Source organism: Oxyura jamaicensis, chromosome 5 (genome assembly GCF_011077185.1).
Source record: "Oxyura jamaicensis isolate SHBP4307 breed ruddy duck chromosome 5, BPBGC_Ojam_1.0, whole genome shotgun sequence".
Lineage (NCBI taxonomy): Eukaryota > Metazoa > Chordata > Aves > Anseriformes > Anatidae > Oxyura > Oxyura jamaicensis.
In genome coordinates this window covers 44,774,683-44,797,720 of record NC_048897.1, presented here as the reverse complement: position 1 = coordinate 44,797,720, position 23,038 = coordinate 44,774,683, and the positions used below count along the sequence as shown (strand labels likewise).

General features: G+C 40.4%; 1 protein-coding gene across 2 annotated transcripts in view; it reads right to left on the bottom strand.

The window, feature by feature from the left end:
- Positions 1-9,037: 9,037 nt before the first annotated feature.
- The window catches only part of TDRD9 (tudor domain containing 9), a 73,648-nt gene continuing 59,647 nt past the window's right edge, over positions 9,038-23,038 (bottom strand). Inside the window, exons 33-36 of one of the 2 annotated variants that reach the window (XM_035326831.1) lie at positions 22,631-22,769; positions 21,412-21,521; positions 18,292-18,364; positions 16,290-17,090 (exon numbers count right to left, since the gene is read on the bottom strand). In XM_035326831.1, coding sequence (XP_035182722.1) covers positions 16,995-17,090; positions 18,292-18,364; positions 21,412-21,521; positions 22,631-22,769 — 418 coding nt within the window. In that variant the 3' untranslated portion in view covers positions 16,290-16,994. Of the gene's footprint in view, positions 9,048-16,289; positions 17,091-18,291; positions 18,365-21,411; positions 21,522-22,630; positions 22,770-23,038 lie in introns of those variants that run through there. The other variant, XM_035326832.1, reaches the window with a different exon arrangement.

Sequence of the window (23,038 nt, the reverse complement as noted above, 5' to 3'; positions counted from 1 at the left end):
TACCAACATCACTCACTAAACCATGTCCCTAAGCACAAAGTCCAACCTTTACTTAAACACTCCAAGGGACGGTGACTCCATCGCAAACCCGGGCAACCCATTCCAATGCCTGACTGCTCCTTCTGAGAAGAAATGTCTCCTCATTTCCAACCTCAACCTCCCCTGGCATAACTGGAGGCCATTCCCTCTAGTCCCATCACTGGTTACCTGTGAGAAGAGGCTGACCCCCAGCTCCCCACACCTTCCTTTCAGGTAGTTGCAGAGAGCCATGAGGTGTCCCCTGAGCCTCCTCTTCTCCAGACTAAACAGGCCCAGCTCCCTCAGACGCTCCTCACAGGACTTGAGCTACAGGCCCTCCACCAGCTTCACAGCCCCTCTCCGGATACGTCCTTCTGGTACTGAGGGGCCCAAAGCTGAATACAGTACTCAGGGTGCCATTGGCCTTCTTGGGCACCTGGGCACACTGCCAGCTCGCGTCCAGGGGAGCATCAACCAGCACCCCTAGATCCTTTTCCTCTGCACAGCTTTCCAGCCACTCTGCCCCAAGCCTGTAGCACTGCATGGGGTTGTTGTGACCAGAGTGCAGGACCCAGCACTTAGCCATGTTGAACCTCATCCCATTGGCCTCTGCCCATCGACCCATTCTGTCCAGGTCTCTCCACAGGGCCCTCCTGCCCTCCGGCAGATCGACACTACCCCCCCCCCCCCCAACTTGACGTTGTCTGCAAACTTACAGAGGGTGCACTCAATTCCCTCATCCAAATCATCAATAAAGATATTATTGATACACGTGTCTTGGGACAAACAAGGACAGTCTGGGACCATACTGCCTGCTAATGGCTTCATTAAAGATAAGGGTTCTTTGGAATGGTCTCCCTGGACCATTCCAAGAGCAGTGGAACAAGTAACACATCAGAAGCCTGCAAAACCACAGCTTTTCCAGATTTCTCAATTAAATCTAGCACTCATAAATATTCCACTCATGCAGTTCAGTTTTGAGGTATGCCCTGGTAATAGCAGCCCACAAACTCCTTGATCTGAGCTCATGCCCTTTAGCAAACATTCACTAGATTGTTCACTAGAGTACTAGGATCTGTTCATAGAATTGCCTGGTTTGGACCTCAAAGATGATCTAGTTCCAACCCCCCTGCCATAGGCAGGGATGCCACCCACTAGATCAGGTTACTCAAGGCCTCATCTAACACCTCCAGGGATGGGGCATCCACAACCTCTCTGGGCAACCTGTTCCAGCTCCTCGTCATACTCTGAGTAAAGAATTTCCTCCTAATCTCTAATATAAATCTCCCTACTCTTAGTTTAAAATCATTCCCCCTTGTTCTGTCAATATCCGATTGAGCAAAGAGTTGCTTTCCATCTTTTTTATAACTCCCCTACAAGTACTGAAAGGTTGCAGTGAGGTCACCCCAGAGACTTCTCTTCCGTAGGCTGAACAACCCCAGCTCTCTCAGCCTGTCTTCACAGGAGAGGTGCTCCAGCCCCTTGATCCTCTTTGTGGCCCTCCTCTGGACCCACTTGAACAGCTCCACATCCTTCTTGTGCTGGGGGCTCCAGACCTGGACGCAGGACTGCAACTGAGGCCTCACAAGGGCAGAGCAGAGGGGGACAATCACCCCCCTCCACCTGCTGGTCACTCCTCTGTTGATGCAGCCCAGGATGCAGTTGGTCTTCTGGCCAGCTGGCCAGGATGCAGTTGGCCAGAGCACTGCTGGCTCATGCCGAGCTTCTGATGCACCACAACCCCCAAGTCCTTCTCTGCAGGGCTGCTCTCAATGAGGTCTTCTCCCAGTCTGGGCTCATTTCGCCCCAGCCCGGGTGCAGCGCCATCCATTTGGACTTGTTGAATCTTATTAGGTTCACATGGGCCCACTTCTCAAGCCTGTCCAGGTGGCGCATATGAAGATACCATCTATTTCTGCGGAGCTGGGACTTCTTAGAAATAAACAAGAAGAAAGAGGAAGATGAAGCTCATTGCTTCACCCTCCGAGGCTAACTGCTTTGCGGATTTGTCTGTTTTACGATAACAATCATCTCTCTGCTGTCAGTAGCCATATCTGCACAGAGGAGTTATTGCCAGGAGCTGAATACCAGCATCCCTGAAAGGACCTTTCCCACGCTGTAGGGATACTTTATTTGCTGATGCAGGAAAGAAAGAAAAGATTTAGGAAAAAGTGACAAGTTAAACTCGCGTACCTCATTCCAGTGCACCCTGAGAAACAGAAGCAGTAGTACTGCCAATACCCCAGCGATGCTAACACAGCAGTGGAATTGCTAGTGCCACCAAAATCGGTGGAGCAAAGCTGGCATTTTTATGGTATAGTGTCTTCTGGCCCAGCAGTTCCTCCAGCCCTTAGCAGCTGCAAAGCAGAACTGGTGGGGAAAGAGCTGTTATTGGCAACCAATACCGCAACAGCAAAAGTGGTGAATTACCAGTACAGGGATTAGAAAACTAACCTCTATTCTAGATTCTAGGCTTAAATGAGCTCCAGTTTACATTTCACCCGTGACCAACAATGTGCTAGGCACTTCTCAACCTTTCCTGCATCTTCCCAGAACAGCCTTCCGAGGCTTTCCGACATACAAACCTTTCCTTCAAGTCTGAAGTGGAAGCAGTATGTTTCCAAGCTAAATACAAGTTGAGGACATTTTTTTTAGGGCTTAGCAACTAGGTAAAGATAGTCGACATCCAGATTAGAGGAAAGGAGAGAATTGCAAGGAAAGGAGCTGGGAAGGTGATGAAGAAAGTGGTAACAGTGGTATATCACAGGAAAAAGCTAGAGATATGCAGCTTACAGACTGCGGGAGATCAGAGAATCGTGGAATCATTGAGGTTGAATCACCTCCAAGATCATCTGGTCCAACCATCACCCTCCTACCAGAGTAACACACTAAACCGTGTCCCTAAGCACAAAGTCCATCCCTTCCAACAACTTCAACTGAGACGAAGATTTTAGCTATGGGAATGGGTGGGGGGCAGATGAATCTGGCATAAAACAAAATTATCTGCATCAAGTCCTGTATTGGTGTCTACCTCACATACCGGTTTTAGTTCTAAGACTCATGTTTGGGAGGTATAAGGTAGTTTCTCTGGAGGACCAGGTGTGGGAGGTCAAGGATGAGGAGGCTGAAGCTGTTTTCAAGGGAAGATGCTAGGTCTTCAAGTTGCCAATCTGTTGCCATGATGTTCCTTACCACTGGCCAACTCCAGAGCAAAATTGGCAAAGGGGCTAAAGACAATGAGGAAGTAGGAGAGTAACTGCTGAGAGGCACAGAGCATGACGCTGAGAATGAGCTGCTGCATGGATACTGGTGGGGCAAAACATCTAGCTCAAGTGCCTGAGTTATCCAGTAAGCCAAAGGAAGAACACGCTTCCTCTATTCCTCTATAAAAGTGGTGAGGTGTTTTTTTTTTTTTGGCTCTGGTTCATACGCACTTCAGTTGTACCCTGTGCTGCAACTTTTGAATAAACTTTAACCCAATTTCAAGATAAAATTTATATTAGGGGATAGTCCGAGCCATTTCTTACACTTCCTTCATTTGTGAGGTTTGTTTCTGAAAAAAAGAAAAAATCTAACAGAACAGTTTATGTTGGAAGAGGAGTCCATTGGATTGACACCTTCACTTTACAGAAGTTGCTGGAGAATGGGACGAGCTGAAGGCTGTGCTTAACACTTCTTAAACTATGTTTTTGTTCTAAGAGCTGTCTTAGGATCAAACGATTCACCTAAAACGCAATGTATTGCTTTACTTATCAGAGGCAAGCACCTCAGGCATAACATTACAGCTAGAGTAAAGCAAAACATATTCAATATTTATCTTCTACCAGACTGTGTCTAGAAAGTACTGCCCTGACATCCATAAAGACTCCTGGATAGCTTTGTCCCCTCCCTCCACGTTGTCTTCCCAGCAGCCGTAGGGGGTCTTCCCACCCTTCAGGAGGTGGCCTGCAGTAGGCACCCATCGTGATGTTGTCAGTGCAGCCCTCACTGTGATCCTGACTAGGATATCCACTGCAAAACTTTCCATATTAACAGGCATTTTGGTTCTCCTGCAAGAAACTTTTTTTTCTCTCCAAAAGAATGAAAATTGTATAGCTAGTTCTAATTACGTATCATCATCACAGAACAACTACTTCATTTTATTCATTTGTTTCTAACACAGATCTCAAAGGGTTTTGAATCACTGTATTTTTCCCTTTACAATGCTACTCAGAGTAATCCAGGAAAAGTCACAGGGAAAGAATAATTAGTTTAAAACGCTGCAGTGAGATCATTTTAGGTTTTGTGGGACTCCTCCTAGAAAGAGCATAGGATTGGCTGTCCTGTAGGTGCTCAGATACAATCAAACGAATCCATAACATTGTGAATAGTGTGTTCTATGCATTATATAATGCTGTCTTTCACATCTCTGATCCGAGACCAGAGACCCAATTCACAAAATTTAAAGCTCTGACTTAGAAAGGACTAATACAACACACCTTCCTTTTAACGGAATTAAAGTTCAAGCTCAGTATGATTACTGGAGTTGTTCAGAATCTCAACACTTCGTTTTACAGAATAACCAACTTTTGAAAACGTTTTTGGCAAGAAAAATTGTTGGGTTCCTTTCCAATTAAAAAATAAAATCATGCAGCATTGTTTATTTACGGGTGTGTTTTGTGGTGCCCCACCCTTTTTTTTTTTTTTTGAATCATTTCCAAGTGAAATACAATCCATTTGAAAATCAAAACTGTATCTTGTTATCTGCACACACCTTGAGATACAGAATTCTGAATGATATTCCTGGATTGGAGAAGTGGTCTAAAGTACACTGTAAAATAGCATACAAATGATGATTCATTGCACAAATCTATTGGTGGAGGATGGATGACTAGGAACCAGTTCCACAGAAACAATATAGAGAATACACAGGAATAACACCCAAACTTAAATAAAAGATGCTGACAATAGGAAAAAAAAAAAAAAAAAAAAAAAGGGTGTTCCACATGTTGCAACAGATGCATTTCTCTGGAATGACACAAGTGACAGAATATTACCTAAGATGGTAAGCAAAGCAAACTTAGAACCTTCCCTTCCAAGAATTTATTTCAACGCTTTCAGTAACTCAACAAAATTATTATTTACAACAAACAAACACAATCCAGGCTTTGAGTTTGTAAGCACTGTTGTTTTTGTTTGGTTTTGCTTTGTTTTTGTTTGTTTGTTTGCTGTAATGAAAAAGGGGATGACAGCAAGAGAATCTTGCAGGTCTGGACTTTGCTGTTCAGAAAGGGAAAACTTACAGCTGAGTTTCCCCGTCAATGTCATTCACTTTCACAAAAGTATCACATCAGATATTATAGGTTCCTAGAGCTATGGCAAATCATTGAAAGCTTTAGGTTATGTTAATTGTCTTAGAGACAAAGCTACTATCTGCCTTACAGAATCTTTTAAACTGGCCAAAGACCGTATACAACTTATATGAAACTACTGTACCTGTAGCGGGCAATGCCATTGATCTGACACCTCCTTCTCATTTTCCGTAACTATAGTGACCTGTGACAAGCTGAAACTGAAAACTGTCTTGTCAATTTGTTCTCTGTACTGCAGTCTTGTAGAGGAAATAAACAATCCCCCATTTTGCCATTATACAAGTTAGCTGAACTGTATTCCTCAGCGGAGTAGCACCGTATCTGTCTTTGACACAAACTGTTGCTTCGTACTTAAACAGTTTTAAATGTCCTTCACAAGATATTGCAGAGTTCTATCATCTCAGTCTTGACAACATAGCAGAAAACCAACAGCAAGAAGCTCAGGAGTCAGGATAGTTCAGCAGAATGATCATTGGAGGACAGATATTTCTAGTTTGTCAGCTTCGATGCACTAAAAGTCATTAGTGCCTGAGGGTTGCTCAATAGCCTAAATAAATGGGTGCTGTCAGTCAAATAAACAATATTACTATTACAACATTTCAAAGTATGATTTGATATGAACTCATGAATAGATTGAGGAATACTTGCATTTTACGACCTGTCAGTGAAGAAAAACTACACGTAAAAAATCATTACAGTACAATACAACGTGCATTTGTATAGCTGTTGAACATGTCCAGAGAAGAAGATGTACCTGAAAGGAAGGTGTGGGGAGCTGGGGGTCGGGTAACTACCTTCTCACAGGTAACTAGCAGTAGGACTAGAGGGAATGGCGTCCAGCTGTGCCAGGGGAGGTTCAGGTTGGAAATGAGGAGACATTTCTTCTCAGAAAGAGCAGTCAGGTATTGGGACGGATTGCCCAGGGAGGTGGTGGAGTCATCATCCCTGGGGGTGTTCAAGGAAAGGTTGGACGTGGTGCTTAGGGACATGGTTAGTGGGTGACGGTGGTGGTAGGGGGATGGTTGGAGCAGATGGTCTTGGAGGTCTTTTCCAACCTTAATGATTCTGTGATTCTGTAATTCTAATATGGCACTGTGTACCACTGTGACTTATTCTGTAGCCTTAAGATATTCCCAAAATGAAGTAATAACACAACAATCACAGTCTTCAGCAATGAAAATGTGAGCACATTTCATGTCATTCACTGTATGTGAAACAGCATATAATACAAAATCATACTCTGGATATTCATTTAAGGCAAGTAACAAACAGTCACTTGTCAGCAGAACTAGGACTTGGCCTTTCGTTCAGATATATAAATGTGAAATATGTATCTTCCAAAACAATTGCCTTTTTGTACTCCTGGTACACAGAAACAAAAACACAACATTAGCTGCTCCCACCTGCCTAACAGCGGCAAAATGGCAGACTACTAAATTCTGGGAAGAAAGACATTAGTTGCTGTAGTGGGTTTATGTGGCAAGGTTCTGGTAGCAGGGGGCCATAGGGGGTGGCTTCTGTGAGAAGGATCTAGAAGCTGCCCCATGTTTGGTAAGGGCCCCACTGCTGACCAGAGCTGAGCCAATAAGTGATGTTGTTTGCGCCTCTGTGAGAGCATGTTTGAGATAGGGAAAAAATATGCTGTACCACACAGCAGCTGGGAGAGTGAGAGGAGTGAGGAACAGCCTTGCAGGTGCCAAGGTCAGTGAAGAAGGAGGGGGAGAGGAGATGAGAGTGACTGAGAAGGAGCGGCAGAGAAGAAGCGCTATAGACTGACCATGACCCCCATTCCCCAGTTCCCCTGAGCCGCTTGGGGGGAGGAGGTGGAAGAGGGTGGATGGGGGGGGGGAAGGTGCTTTTGGTTTGTTTCTCACTTCTCTAGCTTGTTAGTAGTAGTCAATAAATCTTACTATCTCCCTAGGCTGAGTCTGTTTTGCCCGTCACGATAATTACTGTGTGATCTCCCTGTCCTTATCTCAACCCTTGAGCCCTTTTCATCGTATTTTCTCCCTGCTCCTCTTTGAGGAGGGGAAGTGAGAGCACGGTTGTGGTGGATCTCAGCCGCCCACCTGAGTAAAACCACCACAGTTGCTTAGCTGGACTCTAACTATAACTACAGTCATCTCTACGTGTACAATCCAGTCATTTAGAAGTGGTGTGTGATACACACAAACCAGTTGCTCTGGAGAAGTCTCTAAGTCTAGTGGCTTCCTCTCACACCAAGCTGCTCATGCTTTGGCAGTCTTTCTGTTGCTAAGGGAAGATGCAAGATTTTCAACGGGAAAAGCATCATAACTTCTTACCTGTTTTGGTTAGCTTTGACTTTTTCCCCAAGAAAATGCCACAAATCTGTAAATTGTAGACCTGTAAGATAATAACAACACAGTACATGCTAAATGAAAACAGAAGCAAAAATGTTTGTTACCCACACTACTACACAATAACATAAGTAAAACTGTCTTTGGTTCTGAGAAAAACGTAAGTATTTATATCAGTGTTTTGGTTGTTCCAAGATGTCAACTTCTGTTGCATCTCAGTAAGTGATTTATGTAAGTACAGGACAGCTGAAAACTGTCAGAAGAACAAGCCCAGCAAATATTCTTCCTGCAGTCATCCCAGCAGCTCTGGTTAACATGTATTATGTTAAACAATCACCATGACTACTGTAAACTAACTACATACCTCAAAAATAACGAAGTCTTCAAAAAAATCTCTATACATCTTTGGACCATAAACACAATAATTATTTTTCATGAATTAAGTAACTAAGAGAGCTTTGACCTTACGTGAATTTTCTCTGTGAATGGCTGACTCGTTACACAAAAAATATTCCCTTCCATGTATTCCATGTATCATGCTTGATCAACCTGATTACCCCAGTGGTCGGTAATGGCACCAATACTGCTCAACATCTTCATTAACGAGCCAGACGATTGGGCCGAGTGCACCCTCAACAAGCTGGCAGACGACCCAACACCGGGAATGGCTGATTCACCAGACAGTTGTGCTACCATTTAGAGGGACCTGGACAGGCTGAGCAAATGGGCCAGCAAGTTATGTCAAGTTCAACACAACCAATTACATTCTAAACCAAGCTAATAGTTGATAGCTCCTTAAAGAAACTGCAATTGGTATATAAAAAAAAAATATTAACAAATCTCTTTCAACATATCATATCACACCTAATATTGACCTAGTTCACTTTCATCTCTCAGCCCTCACTGCAGCTTAAGACATGTAAACGAACTTTCTGACAGGTCCAAGCTGAATCCTATTATGGTCCTATTATAGGTCCTAAAGCACTTCCTAGTCCAAAACAAAATTTTAGGTCTTTAGACTGGAAGACGACAGGCATTCTGCTTGAAATACTCAGAAGAATTATTGTGATTTTTTTTTTTCTTAACAATTGAGACAAAGTTAGCATAGAGCAGCACTCAAATGACTCAGTAAGGAGAAGCTTCTAGGTTTGAGTTTGCAACAAATCCTAGTAGTCAAGAGTACAATCTAGCAGTAGGCTGTAGACACTGGCAAAGGTACAGGCTGTATATAGCTTTAGGCAAGGTAACATAAATGGCTTGGCGTCAGGAACTAAAATAAAACCAGAAGAAAGCAAACAGGACACATGAGCACCATGCAGCATGAGTCAGAGGACTCATGACTGCAGAATCCCAGAGACTGCTAGCAAAATAAACCACTGACTTTTTTTTAAATGCTTTAGAAAAGGAAATAAAAATCATCCAGGCATACAACTAGGCAAAGGGAACAAATGCCAGCAAGTTAATAAAGCACGTGCATGTGATCCACCCCACTGAGGAAATGGAGCGTACCGTAGCTGATAGTATCAGCTTGTACTTTTAACAACTATCTGGGTTCTAGATTTGCTGGACCTTTTAAAAGTTAAGTTTAATTGCAACTGTTAGGGTGTTTACTGTGGATGTGTCTAGTTAGAAGGTTTTGATTTTTTTTTAATCACAATTGATGTTTAAGTAGCCACTGCCACAATTGAGAATTGCATAAATAAAACAGTCTGGAGTGCTTCTCAGGGGATACCCATATTCTTCCATCTAATAACCTGGAAACCTGGACCACATGGTCAAGATTCCTGTACACTGCTCCACTCCTGCTTGAATCAAGGAAATCCCTGCATCACATCTCTTCCTGACAGAAAGAGAGGAACCCACATTGCAGCCACTCCTCTGCAATGTACGCCTCCACAAGTTATGAAGTAAGAGCACAGAAGAATTACTGCGGAGCAAGAAAATGTCAAAGGTCCTTCTGTAAATACCTGCCAGCACTAACAGCCTCGCAAGCCCCAAAATTCCTTTTGATTCCAATTCTGCATATTGCTAATCCACAGAAAGTTTAAGTATACAACACTGTGGTGGTTTTACTCAGGTGGGTGGCTGAGGTCCACCACAACCAGTGTCTCACTCCCCCTCCTCAAAAAGGAACAGGGAGAAAATACGATGAAAGGGGCTCAGGGGTTGAGATAAGGACGAGGAGATCACATAGTAATTATTGTGACGGGCAAAACAGACTCAGCATAGGGAGATAGTAAGATTTATTGCCTATTACTAACGAGATAGAGAAGCAAGAAACAAAGGAAAGAAACCAAAAGCACCTTCTCCCCCCCCCCCCACCCCCCCATCCACCCTCTTCCACCTCCTCCCCCCAAGCAGCACAGAGGAACTGGGGAATGGGGGTCATGGTCAGTCTATGGCGCTTCTTCTCTGCTGCTCCTTCTCGGTCACTCTCGTCCCCTGTGCTGTGGGGTCCCTCCCACAGGATGCAGTCCTTGCTGAACTGATCCGGCATGGGCTTCCCACAGGCAGCAGCTCTCCAAGAACTGCTCCAGATATGGGTCCGTACCACGGGCTCCATCCCTCAGGAACAAACTGCTCCAACCTGGGTCCCCCACGGGCAGCAGCTCCTGCCAGGTCACCTGCTCCTGCGTGGGCTCCTCTCCATGGGCTGCAGGTCCAGCCTGGAATCTGCTCCGGCAGGGGTCTTTCACAGGCCGCAGTCTCCGTTGGTGCAGGTCCACCTGCTCCACCGTGGTCCCCTCCACAGGCTGCAGCGTGGAACCCTGCTCCACCGCGGTACTCCATGGGCTGCAGGGGGACAGCCTGCTTCACCATGGTCCTCACCACAGGCCGCAGGGGACTTCTGCTCCGGCGCCTGGAGCACCTCCCCCCCTCCTTCTTTGCTGACCTTGGCGCCTGCAAGGCTGTTCCTCACTCCTCTCACTCTCCCAGCTGCCGTGTGGTACAGCGTATTTTTTCCCTATCTTAAACATGCTCTCACAGAGGCGCAAACAACATCACTTATTGGCTCAGCTCTGGTCAGCAGTGGGGCCCTTCCAAAACATGGGGCAGCTTCTAGATCCTTCTCACAGAAGCCACCCCTATGGCCCCCTGCTACCAAAACCTTGCCACGTAAACCCACTACAAACACAATTCCTGTTCACCCCCAGCACTAAACAAATGAGAAGAACTGAAGACCATTTCCAGTACCTCAGGATACTTTGCAATTCTGGACAATTTTTCCACTATCATGTTGCATTAATCAAGCAGTGGCGCATATACCTGACAATCCTCTAGTACTTGGAGAGCCTATAACGAACAAAAGAAATGCCATAGAAAAATTTACACTGTAATCTATAGCCATATATACTTTTCTTTACAGCAGGTATTATAGTGATAAACCATTATCTCTGTATATTTCAGAACAGTTCACAGTAGATTTTCATTTGCTTCAGACAAGAACTAGTTCGGACTATATTAAAATTAGCTGTTGAAATGATTCTAAACTGAGAAAACTTTTACTGAGAGACAGCCAGCTGAAGTTGACTGCACATCAATACTTATTATGAGATTTAAAAAAGGAATAAAGCAACACTGTGCTGGAAGATCTAAACGACTAGATTTATAGTTATCAAGCAATCATAATATCTATGTTGCTATAGCTGAAAAAAATAAGACCATCTCAGTTAAAATAAATTGAAAGTAATAAAATTATTTTAATTAAAATCTGGCAGCAACAAAATGAAGACAGGAACTGGTATTAATAATTCTGTTGTCTTCACTGAATACCTTTAGCAGAATGACAAGTTTTGAGGTGAACTTGCAATCTAGCACACGTACCCAGAGAAGAGTGCAAGTCCTTTCTGTTTCAATTCTCATCTGTGATATGAACATTTACCACACAGTATTACGAAACATCTATTCCTAGTATCACTTTGTTACCATTTGCATTCTTTTGGTGAAAGCATCCACTCAGCAAGCATAAAAATCTGTTGTCTACAGAACCACTGTTATGTTCCCAAGTATCGCAGACTTCCCCTCTTGTATACTCCTCATCCTGTACACTGCCACTGAATTAGCTGCTGCACAAGTGCAGTAGCTTCCATAACTCTAAGACTTGCCATCAGCAGCAATCACATTCATGTTTACTGTCAACTCTCTGTATGCCTGCACTGTAAGGAAAAGCTCACGTAAAATACACGAGCAAGTTTTACAAATAGGTAGCTCAAATGCCTACAATAGCATAAGTACACTTGAAAAGATCAAGATTTCTAAACACGTTATATGCACTCACCTGTACCTCATAAAAGTCAGATGTAAATGAAAAAGGACAGTCCTGCTTCCTTTGCAAATAAATCCTCTTAAATCAACACCAATATTAGTCTTCATTTGTATGCTGATGCTCAGTGCAGAATGCATATACTGCCATATTGCAAGTGTCCACAGCCTGAGCAGGAGATCCGCACGGTTCATTTAGATCAGCCACGTCCTTACTGTCACACTGTTTGGGGAGTACCACATGAAAATCCTAACCCTGCTTTGAGTTCAGTGCTGAATTTCCACAAGGAAGGAAAAACTCAAAAAAAATTGAAATTGCTTGATTTCACAAGTACAGGTATATTAAAGCCTAGTATTCCTTCTGTCCTTGATGCTGTATGTCAAACCTGAGTGACTGCAATTTCACTTTTGTGAGAGGTTTGTCACTTTAAAAAAAAAAAATGGTATCCTTTTCTCTTTCACTGTGTAAGAGTGTTCATAACAGTATGATTATACTGACATAACCGTAGAGAATGTGTTCAAGTACTATAAAGAAACAACTTAGGAACCAGAGATATTTCTCTGATCTTTTAGTAATTTGCATACTTGGATAAACAGCTGGTGTGGTTAATAGACATGCAATTTTAGGTTTTGAACTACATTTTCAACAACCTTTTGAAAAGAAGTAAAAACTAAGTTGGAGCTTGGAAGAAAGCTGGGCACTCTATGCACTGTGTGACAGCCTCTGTCCTGAGACCCACAGCACATTTTTTCTGTTCCCCATTTCCCCTATGAAACTCAACCGAAATGCTTTATTGGTGACTCTTACAGATGCATAAATCCCAAAGCGAAACAAACAAAACAAGAAATCTCAAAGCTTAGCTATATGGTTCATCTCCAAAAAACATTTCCTTACCTTCTGCTGCTGTTCACCTTTTAAAACGACCAGCTCAGTAGGAAAGCTGTACATTCTAGTTGCTTTCTTGCTTTTTCTTTTTTTACACTGTTTTCCCCTTACTTGAACTGTGTTCATAATTTATCTTCTACAGTTATCCAATAATGTGTAACAGGTGGCTTCAGATCTTCCTATGCTTTTGGAAAATAAACAAACAAAAACTCTTTCACAATCACCGAAGGTTGAGGTTCTGGAGATCATGTGGTCCAACCTCTCTGCTGCCCAGGACTATATACAGCTTCTGAGCATCCCCAAGGATGGAGAGTTCCAGCTGACTGCCCAGTTCCAACTGGTTTCAGATAGAACACCTCTGTGTTCCAGTTTGTGCCCGTTACCTCTTGTCCTGTCACTGGGCACCATTCAGAAGAGCCTGGCTCCATCTTCTGTAAAACCTCCCTTCAGTTGATACACATTCATGAGATCCACCCTGAGCCTTCTCTTCTCTAGGCTGAACTGCCCCAGCTCTCTCAACCTTTCCTCATAGCAGAGACACTCCAGTCCATTATCATCTTCATGTCTCTTCACTGGGCTCTCTCCAGTAGCTCTCCGTATCTATGATTTTTTCATAGTCTAAAACTGAGTGCTAAAAAAACTGGCAAAAAGTACTCCAAATCTGTTCAATGCAAATCTAAGATGACACTGAAGTCTGGGCATTTTCAATACATTACTTCTTCTGCCATTGCTGCTACTGTCTAGACTACGTATTAATTGCTTTTAACATAGTAGCTTTCCTCAGAAAGGCTAGCAGATGTTTTGAATTATTATTTTGGTACATAACCCATAACACTGCAATTACATTAAGATCCTGCTCATCTCCTTCCTGCTCTGTCCTCTCAAAACGCACCTTTTTGGAAACAACCTGACCGATAAGGAGTAATTAATATACTTATCTGAAGAACAAAGATGGGTACTGAGGCTGACTGCAGTCAGCTGGCTTGGGCTGACAACACTGTTCATAATAGCTTAAAATAGATCGATTATGAAAACTGTTTTCCTTACATTGGGGATAGTAATGTTATCATTGTCTCAGGCAAGCATGACAGACTTCAGCTTGAGGCTACAATAGCTCCAGCCCAACGATTTCCCCGAATTCCACATCACTGTCTGTTGTGACACTCTCACTCCTTTAGAGAAATTCATAAACTCTCTCAGATTCAGCATTTTTAATCACTCTACTTAGGGTTTGCCAAATTTACTCAAGAGTCAGATGTTTCATACAGTTAACATATTGAACTGCAGTTCCAAAACTTCCCTAAGTTGTCTTTTTATTTTTTTTTTTTGCCTAGCAGGCAGAAGTCTTCTGCCTATCTCATTTCTATGTTCTAAACCCGATGTAACCAGGATAAGTAGTAACCTATGAAAATTGCAAGTCTTCAGTATAAACTAAAAGATCATCTAGGCTGTTTGCCAAATCTATTATCAGCTAAAATTATTCTTCAACAATTGAAATTCTTTTCAAATACTAATTTACTGAAATGAGAAGTCATAAATCCTGTAGCAACTAGTGACTGTTTTTTTTTTGGTTGTTTTAAATATATATTTGTCCATAATCGCATTCCACTGGACCTCATGTTCAAATTAGAGTCCTTTTGGCCAGGAACATTTGTTTATGATACATCTGCATTCTGGAAGTCCTACACCTAACAGAGAAGATCTGAGTGATTAATAGATCATGTTCTCTGCAATGTCATTTTAACTACAGAATCCTGCATAAATAAGAGTTTATAAACAAGAGGCCATAGAAGAGAGTAAGACAAGGAACAGGCTACATATCCTGACCAACCCTATTTAGTGTGTATACTTAGTTAAATGACATCTCACTACAGTAGTGCTCATCCTCACTACGTAATGTTACTATTGCTGATTCCGAAGTAAAAGATGAGGTTTCAATCTTAAAAGGAATTATTAGTTCTAGTTTTACTCATTATAGCATCTCTAAAAGGATAAGTAAATAATGTTCTTCACCCTGACATTTGCCAGAAGAAAACGTTTGGTAAAGGACAAAAACTAGGCATTCCTCCAGTGCATTTCCTCAAGTTCTGAGATTCAGTAGGGTAGGGAGTTTGAGTACCTCACTTCTAACAGCTATTGAAGGATCCGCCTTCCCTGGAGTTCCAATTATTTTCTGTACTTGTTTATATGCTTGGTTTCTAGCACAGCCTATAGCAGTTAAGTTCCAAAATTAATAACCTGTAATGGCAAAATATATATATTTAAAAATAAATACAACTGCTACTTGAATTCATTGTAGCTGTGGGTGAAATTATGAGTAACAATGAAGGCACATCTTCAGACTTGCACTTATTGATAGGAGCACTTATCAACACAATCATTTTATCATTACCACGGAAGGCTTTGAAATATGAATGGTTACTAGTAAAGAGTGACAAACAAGATCTCATTCTGACAGATGCTAATGAGCACCTCAAGATAAAAATTGGGACCTCTTTAAGAGTTAAAAACAAAACAAAAACACCACAATCAAAAAAAAGTTTGCACATATCAAGTTACTGATGGCAGATTCTGGGTTACTGGACCGGCCTGGGGCAAGTTATTAACTCTTCCCGTTATAAGGACAAGAGCAGAAACCTATCCGTTTTATTAGGACATGAGCCATTACAGAGGATCTCTTCTTTACTGAAGGCATTAATTACATCATGCAAGTGGAAGTTCAAAGGGTAACAAGCACATTAATAACCCCAGCAGATGGCAGCACATGCACATGAATCGACCAGGAGAGCAAGACACATTATCAATAGATTTTAAAAAAATCAGATTATAATAAATACATACTGTTCCTCTGTCAACTTCAGTATCCCTTATGAAGACTCCTTTTGAAGAAATTACAACATTTATATGATACATTTTGGTATTACAAAGTTACCTTTTCCTACAGAAATTCCCTTCACTAGTAGGCAGAGTAAAGATTTGCCATTCTGCGTGTTTCATTTACCCCCCCCCCCGAGGGTGTTTAGATGCAACGCAATTTGTTTACAACACTCGGTTGAGAAACACTGTTGTCCAAGAAACAGTGTTAAGAAAATCTGTTAAACCCATTTCACTATAACGTATGATAGCTTATGATTCACAGGAATTGCTAAAATGGATCTGAGGAAGTAATGCTACTGAATAGAGGAAATAAGATACTGAAATTGCCTAATATACAACTGCTTATTTTCACTCTAAGTACAACTTAAAATCATTTCTTTAAATTAATCATCACCCCATTTTCCCCAAATCTGCTTCCCTGTTTTTTTTTTGTTTTAAATTGTGACAACTGTTTCTGTCTAGAAGAAGACTAGGTATTACATTATCTTCAAATCACTGAGTTAAAACAGGAAAGATGAATATTCTTCCATATACTGCTTTTGTATTCACGTATTTCATGAACGCAATGACACACCATTAGTAACAATTTAACTTTTATTAAGCATGACTGCACAACGGAACAGACAAACCCATTTCAGTTCTACATATTACATTGAAACCACTAACCTCATTTTTAGGACTAAAGATCTCACGGATCAGAAAAACAAGCTGAAAAGATGAAACAAAGGTACAATGAATCAGTAACTCAAAAGCATTCTTCTGCCATACAAGAGGAAACATAGTAGGTTTTGTTGTATGAAAAAAAAAAAGTATCTAAAGTTATACTTTAGATCAGAACATAATCCAGATCTTTGTCTTCCTTTGACTTCTGTTTTTTTACATTCAAAGACAAGACCATTATATGACTTCAGAAACTAAGAAAACTAGACAAAGAAAACTAAAGAAAAAAATCATGACCCATTACTCAGGAGCTTTCAGACAGAAAAATAAGTAAACCCAGGTTTTCTCTGTCTTTCATGTCCATTGTGATAAACCTACTCAGCATTATTATTGAATTGAAAACTGCATCCTGCTTTAAGTAAGTTTGTTTTATGAATAGCCATCTGCTCTAGGTCAGCATACTTTTGCTTTTAAAGAACAAACATACACCAAGCTGTGTTTCAGTACACTTACACTAATTTTAAGGAACAGTCTTGCAAAACTAACATCCAAGGCTTATCTAGAAAACAAGTTTTTAGACTAGATGTAATACCTCTTCCTCTGAAAGACTTCAGGCAATACTTAAACATTCAACACAACAACCTTATGTAGCTGATAAAGACCATCTTCTCTTCCCTGCTGCTTTTCTGACTGGTCAATGATATGTTGTGAATCCACCTAATCAGAAGACAACAGATCAAAGTTAGAATTCAGTCTAATAAATGCTTTCCTATACAACATAGTTAAGCAAAATACTGCCTTGTTCTACTTCTGAAGAGTTTTTTTAACATAACGTGATTTGCGTGAATCAGAATTCTATGCCACAATCATTTCCAAGGCATTACAGGTAGTATGTTAAGTGATGACATAAGTTATGTCCTGAAACTGTTTAGACTAGAATGCCATCCTGATATAGGGTTTATACATTAACATGTTTCAAAAAGGTAAACACTAATATAGCTGAATTAGACATGATCTTGAAAATACCAAAGAAAAAAGCAATTGGAATATAAAAAATACTTAGGCTTAAAACAGTAAAACACATTCTACACCTTAGTGAATGCCTACTGGAAACATGCGCCCTTGATGTTTATCCACTGTTGTCAGTCTTTCCAAAAGAGACCTAAATCCCTTATTTACGTGCCTTGGAGTGAGAAAATGACATGGAAGGTGCATATGCAATTCTTATTCCTGCACTCCGCAATTTCTCTCACTCCTACTTAAAAATACACACTTTTTTATCATCAGAACCACACAGGTAATCTAGTGGCCTGCAGAGGCCCTTTTAGAAAGAAAGGTAAGATTTCTAAGAGTAGGAAGCTATACTCTTCAGGTTTAACCTTCCCAGATTTCAAGAAAACTGCCTTCTGATCCCATCACACCAATCCTAATATAGCACATCTGTCAGCTTAAGAGGGAAAAATCACCTGAAAAAACAGCAACCTAAAACCAACTAAAATATGCATCCAGACAAATGCTGAAGAAAAATGTATCTTTCTTTAATGTTGTAACTATTTAATAGGAACAATATAAAATTTTAACTTCCAAAGGTAAAGCTGCCCCTACAAGTTCAACTCAAATGTTGTGATGTGTTCTGTTTGAAATGGCATTTGTATACCAAAAAAAAAAAGACTATGAAAAATATGATCTCAATACAGGCAGATGCATACAGAATGATTTTTATGCCTAAAATTCAGTCCTACAGTGCTTTCAGTATCTTCAATTTTTTCCCCTCAGGTTCAAGAGACTTCCTTTCAAAGGAATTTCTACCTTTGACCACTTAACTAAGTATACTGGGCTACTCTATTCATTTTCATATATATATGAAAATGAAGATATATATGAATATATCTATATTTAATTGTATTTCTACACTTACTTGATTCCACTCATATGGCTTCTCATACCACTTAGGAACAGTATTATCTCGAGGTCGTGATTTGCAGATCAAACTGCAATTAGATAAAAATAACCATAAGAAATAAAGAAATAAACTTGCATTTAATTATAAATACAAAGAGATGTTTATAGCAGGTACAGCCATGTGTCTGTAAGGTGTCTATGCTGAAAGGAATCTTAAATTTTCCTAGTTAATCTAGCATAACTAGTTCACTTACCTGTACTTTGCCCCTTTAGTTTAAGTTGAAAGATAAACTTAAAGGGTCAGTAACTGCAGGGTTTTTTTTGTTAGTTTGAAGAATTGAATTATTTTTTTAATTGATCAAGTATTAACATTTGCAAATATCATTTATTCTGTAAGTTTTATGCATGCTTCTTCACTAGAATGTATAATAAAACTATTTTTAATGCATTTTGTTTTGCAAGACAACTCTATTACTATAGATTGTCTGTCTACTCCTGTTATTTCCTCAAGCTGTGCAAAGTACAACAGCAGTAGACTTCAATTCTGTCTAGATGTGTTTCTCAAATGCACATTTTAGTCTTAAGCAGTGGTGACATACTGTAAATATAATTAGCTTTCAGAAAAGCAATTAAAGATTGTTGAAGCTACATTTGTATGTATTTACTATTACTAATAAAATCTGTTTTTTTTCCTTCAAGTCCTTAAACTAAGGTGAAAAATATTCAAAATTATGAAAGATCTTAAACATAGGAATAGGACATGACAATAACCAGATTATTCCTTTTATTCTGGATTCTTTTTCTGAGATTTCTAAAAAAACATATTCTTTTACCTTTTAGAAGGAAGAGACAATCACTTTTAGTTTCTTGATAGCATGACACGTCCCCACGCTGCAGAACCCCTGCTGTAAACTCCCAAGCTTAGCTGCCTGTGTCCCAAGGCCAAACACAGAATGGCTATGTAACCTTGACTCAGACAGCCAAGAACAAACTGTGTAAAGGCCACAAAGAGGTAAGAAAGGTAGAAAAAACAGCAGTAGGACTGTTGGAACAGAATTAGTAGCAGCACAAAGATTCCAGAAGGGAAAACATCACCACAGAAAGGCTTAAATCCTAAAGAAAGACACCCAGAAGGTTGAGAATAGTTGAGAAAGGATGTCAGCATCAGCACTGACTGAGCCAGTAAAGACAGCAATGCCAAGGACCTGTGTCGGTTGCTCCTTCCCTTCCTGACTGGCTGTAAGTGTCTGAATGACCAACCTAAAAAAGGTCCTGAAACAATACTAAGTACTCATAAACTTCAAGAAATAGCAACTGGCATTTCTGTGTCCTGAATTTCTCGTCTTGGAGCTGATGTCCAAGTGTAAGCTCCTGTTACTGTCACAGACAAACAGGCACCTTCAGAAATGTTTTGTGGTTATCCTTCTTTCTGCCTCTCCACTTTCCTTGAATTCTCCCTGCAGTTGTTACCACATGAATCATGCAAGCTAACTTCATTCAGCTTTGAAGTCTAAACATGGTAGTAGATGACAGTGTCCAAAAGCAACACAGACACCAACTGGCCTGAGGTACTAGGACACAAACAGGAAATTAATTACTGCATCAGCAGTACATTAAACAGCTAGTACTTTAGCAAGAATTTCGCAGATGTGAAATACCAACAGGGAGCTGGCAGTTTGCACTGGTGTATGCAAGTACAAATAGCATACGTCTCCGAGGTACAGCTTTCACGAAGCTCTCCCATCCCCTTCTGGATGTACATACACACCACGAACAGCTAGCTTGATGCTGCCACATTCCTGCGAGAGATGTCTGCTGGTCAGCTAATGTATGCTAGATAGCATCTAGCCCGTATCTTCTGGCACTTCTCTATGGCTTTTTAATTCCATTTCCTCTTCAGTGCCTCAAAGGGTAAGACTGACTGCCCCTACACTTGTTAATTTATTATGAAATGCACCACATCTCATTTTCTTTCAAATATTGGAAATTAAAGTACCCATACTTCTTAAATAAAGGCAATGTTATCACATTTTCACAGCTGGAGGGGAAAAAAAATCAACTGAACAGGTACATTCAAAAAAAAACAAACAAGAAACACCTAATGAAAACTGATTTCATTAAATCAGTTGATTTAATGAAAACTAATTCAGCATGAACAGCTTGCTTTGATAATCGTTTTGATAACCTAAGGTATTAGCAGATAGGCTTAAAAGCTTCTGATCTGTATCAGCATGAGAAACCACCTCATTTTGGCACAGTTACTTTAGAAGAGCTTACTGTAGAAACAGGTCACATTTCCTAGACAGAAGAGCAATACTAGAGGGCACAACACCTTAACTTCAAGTTAATTTAAGTCCTGCCTGCTCTTTTTTGAAATCTGTTCAATACAGAGCCAGGTAAGGATGAAAAACGTCTAATGATGATGATGTAGACAGCACTAAGAATGCAGATGACATTTATAAACTAGGGAAAATTTTTCATGGCATGCTCTGCCGTCACAGATATTAGAAGGAACTGCTACAGGGAAACTTCATTGACCTTGCTCCCCTGAACACTTCTCACACACTGCAAACTGGAAGAATTCTCAAGACCAGCTGCACTGACAACAACCTTTTTGGAGTCACTACTTCAGTGATGAGAAGCAGGGAGGCCTGCCCTGCTGATGGAGACTTCTTTCACTTTGTAAATTAGCTTTGGACTTCCAGCAACATCTCTCCTCAACAGGCCTGTTGAGGGAGGAAAAGGTAAGGCACAGCCTGAATTTCATCTAGAGTGAGAAAAAAAACTCATTTTTTCTGTGCTCTTATGTCATAGGACTTCAGTAGCTTTGTCCTGGGCACTGACAAAAGCAAAGACACATCAGAACTGGTATCTTGTGGAACAGGTTTTACAGTCTAGGTTTTATGACTATTAAGTGATCAGGCTTCCCTGAAGAACCAGTGCTTCCACAAGCAGTCTAAAGTTGTTGAATACACTGCTTCATAAGTAAGCAAAGTAAATTAAATGCATCATTAAACGAAAACACCCTATATTATCATTTCCCCAAAGCCTAACCTGAGCTATGCTTCAAGCAATCATTTATTTTGTGTTTCACTTTCTCAGCAAAAGCAAGTTCTTATTTCTACAAAATGATTACCTTAGAAGCATCTGACGATTGTTTTCCTGCAGCTGTGTCATTTTCTCTTGTTGCGAGTACATTGCATATTCACAGAGCATCTTATTAATGGCTGTCCTTAGGATGTTTATCTGTAAAAATAACAATGACTGAATACGACGTACTATACACCAGTCCTAGTCCGGGGTTATAGCATACTGACATGTATGAAAGGTGGTTATGGCACCCATAAAACTCAATTTTAATTGAAATATTATTAACATAAGCAAAAACATCTGAAGCTTTAGAAAAATTTCTTCCTTCAGATGCATCACTACTGGTAGAAGAGGTTAGAATTCCAGCTGCTTGAAATCAATCTTCAAGTTTAATCAGCTATGTTATAGAAGACACAGGGTACTTACCACTTGTCTGGATATCCTCCACCACAGATTCCTTCCATAAAAACTTTAAGGATTTTCTGTGTCCATAATTTTTAAAAACACAACAGCTTGGTGCTACCATTATGGCTACGGTGCCATGATTACAGACATCACACACCAAGTCAATGCTTTCAAAAAATAATACTTCACCTCATCTGCACACTAGCATGTCCTCTATGTCCTTAAAAAGCCTCTAGAATACACTGGTTATCTACTACACCTGTACGCAAAACTGCTCAAGGTATGTGAGGTCCTTCAGTATCTAAAATCTGAACCACAGGTTAAATACAGCTTACTATGCTGTACAAGAGAGCGTACATACTGCCCTCTGACAGACCTCTGCCTGCAAGTTGCAAAAATACTGTATGGAAGAATATGAGGGCTTTTATCTATTGACTGATCTGCTCCAGGAGAAGGAGCTTACTACAGTTGACTTCTCAGAATTGTGAAGTCAAACTGAAGATAGCAAAGCAAAAACACTATGCTTGTCTTTAAAAAAACAGTAATTCTAAAAACATAACTAACAAGTATCGTTATCTGAAGAGTGTAAAACTGATGTAAACTTTTCTGAACAAAAGCAAAGTATTGTATTATAATATTTGACTTTATTTAGCAAAATATATAGGGGCTAACTATTTTTCTCTGTTAGAAGTCCAAGGTTCTAAACAAGCAGTAAACATACACACACACACACAAAGCTTCAACAATTTTCCAAAGGCAGCCAGCTGCTAGATTCCAGCTACTAGAACTGTTACCAAGTTCTGATGCACTAAATTCTACTTAATTCTAACTGTAACACAAATTAATATACATGTTTTTACCTCTGATATGTCATCTACTCCAAAATGCACATCAAATGTCAGCTCCATGTCATTTTCTGGAAGAAGTGGAACCCCACGAGTCTGACTCCAACCCAAGCCACACAGAACACCAGTAAAATTCTTTCCACTTTGATCAATCCTGTACAAACAAAGAAAACGGTCTCACTTAGAGATTAAGAAACTAAACTTAAATGAAAAAAAGACTTAAATGAATTTGTCTAAGCCACGCCAAAGAAGATAAGAGTTTTAAAAAAGCTAGAAGAACTTCTGGACATTCACATCTAGTCTCACTACCTCCATTTTTTGTTACGGTAATGAAATAAAGCTAAAGATCTAATTATGAAAACAGTCACAAAACTTAGAAGAAAATCACATATACGCAAAATGAAACTTAATTTAAGCAAAGCC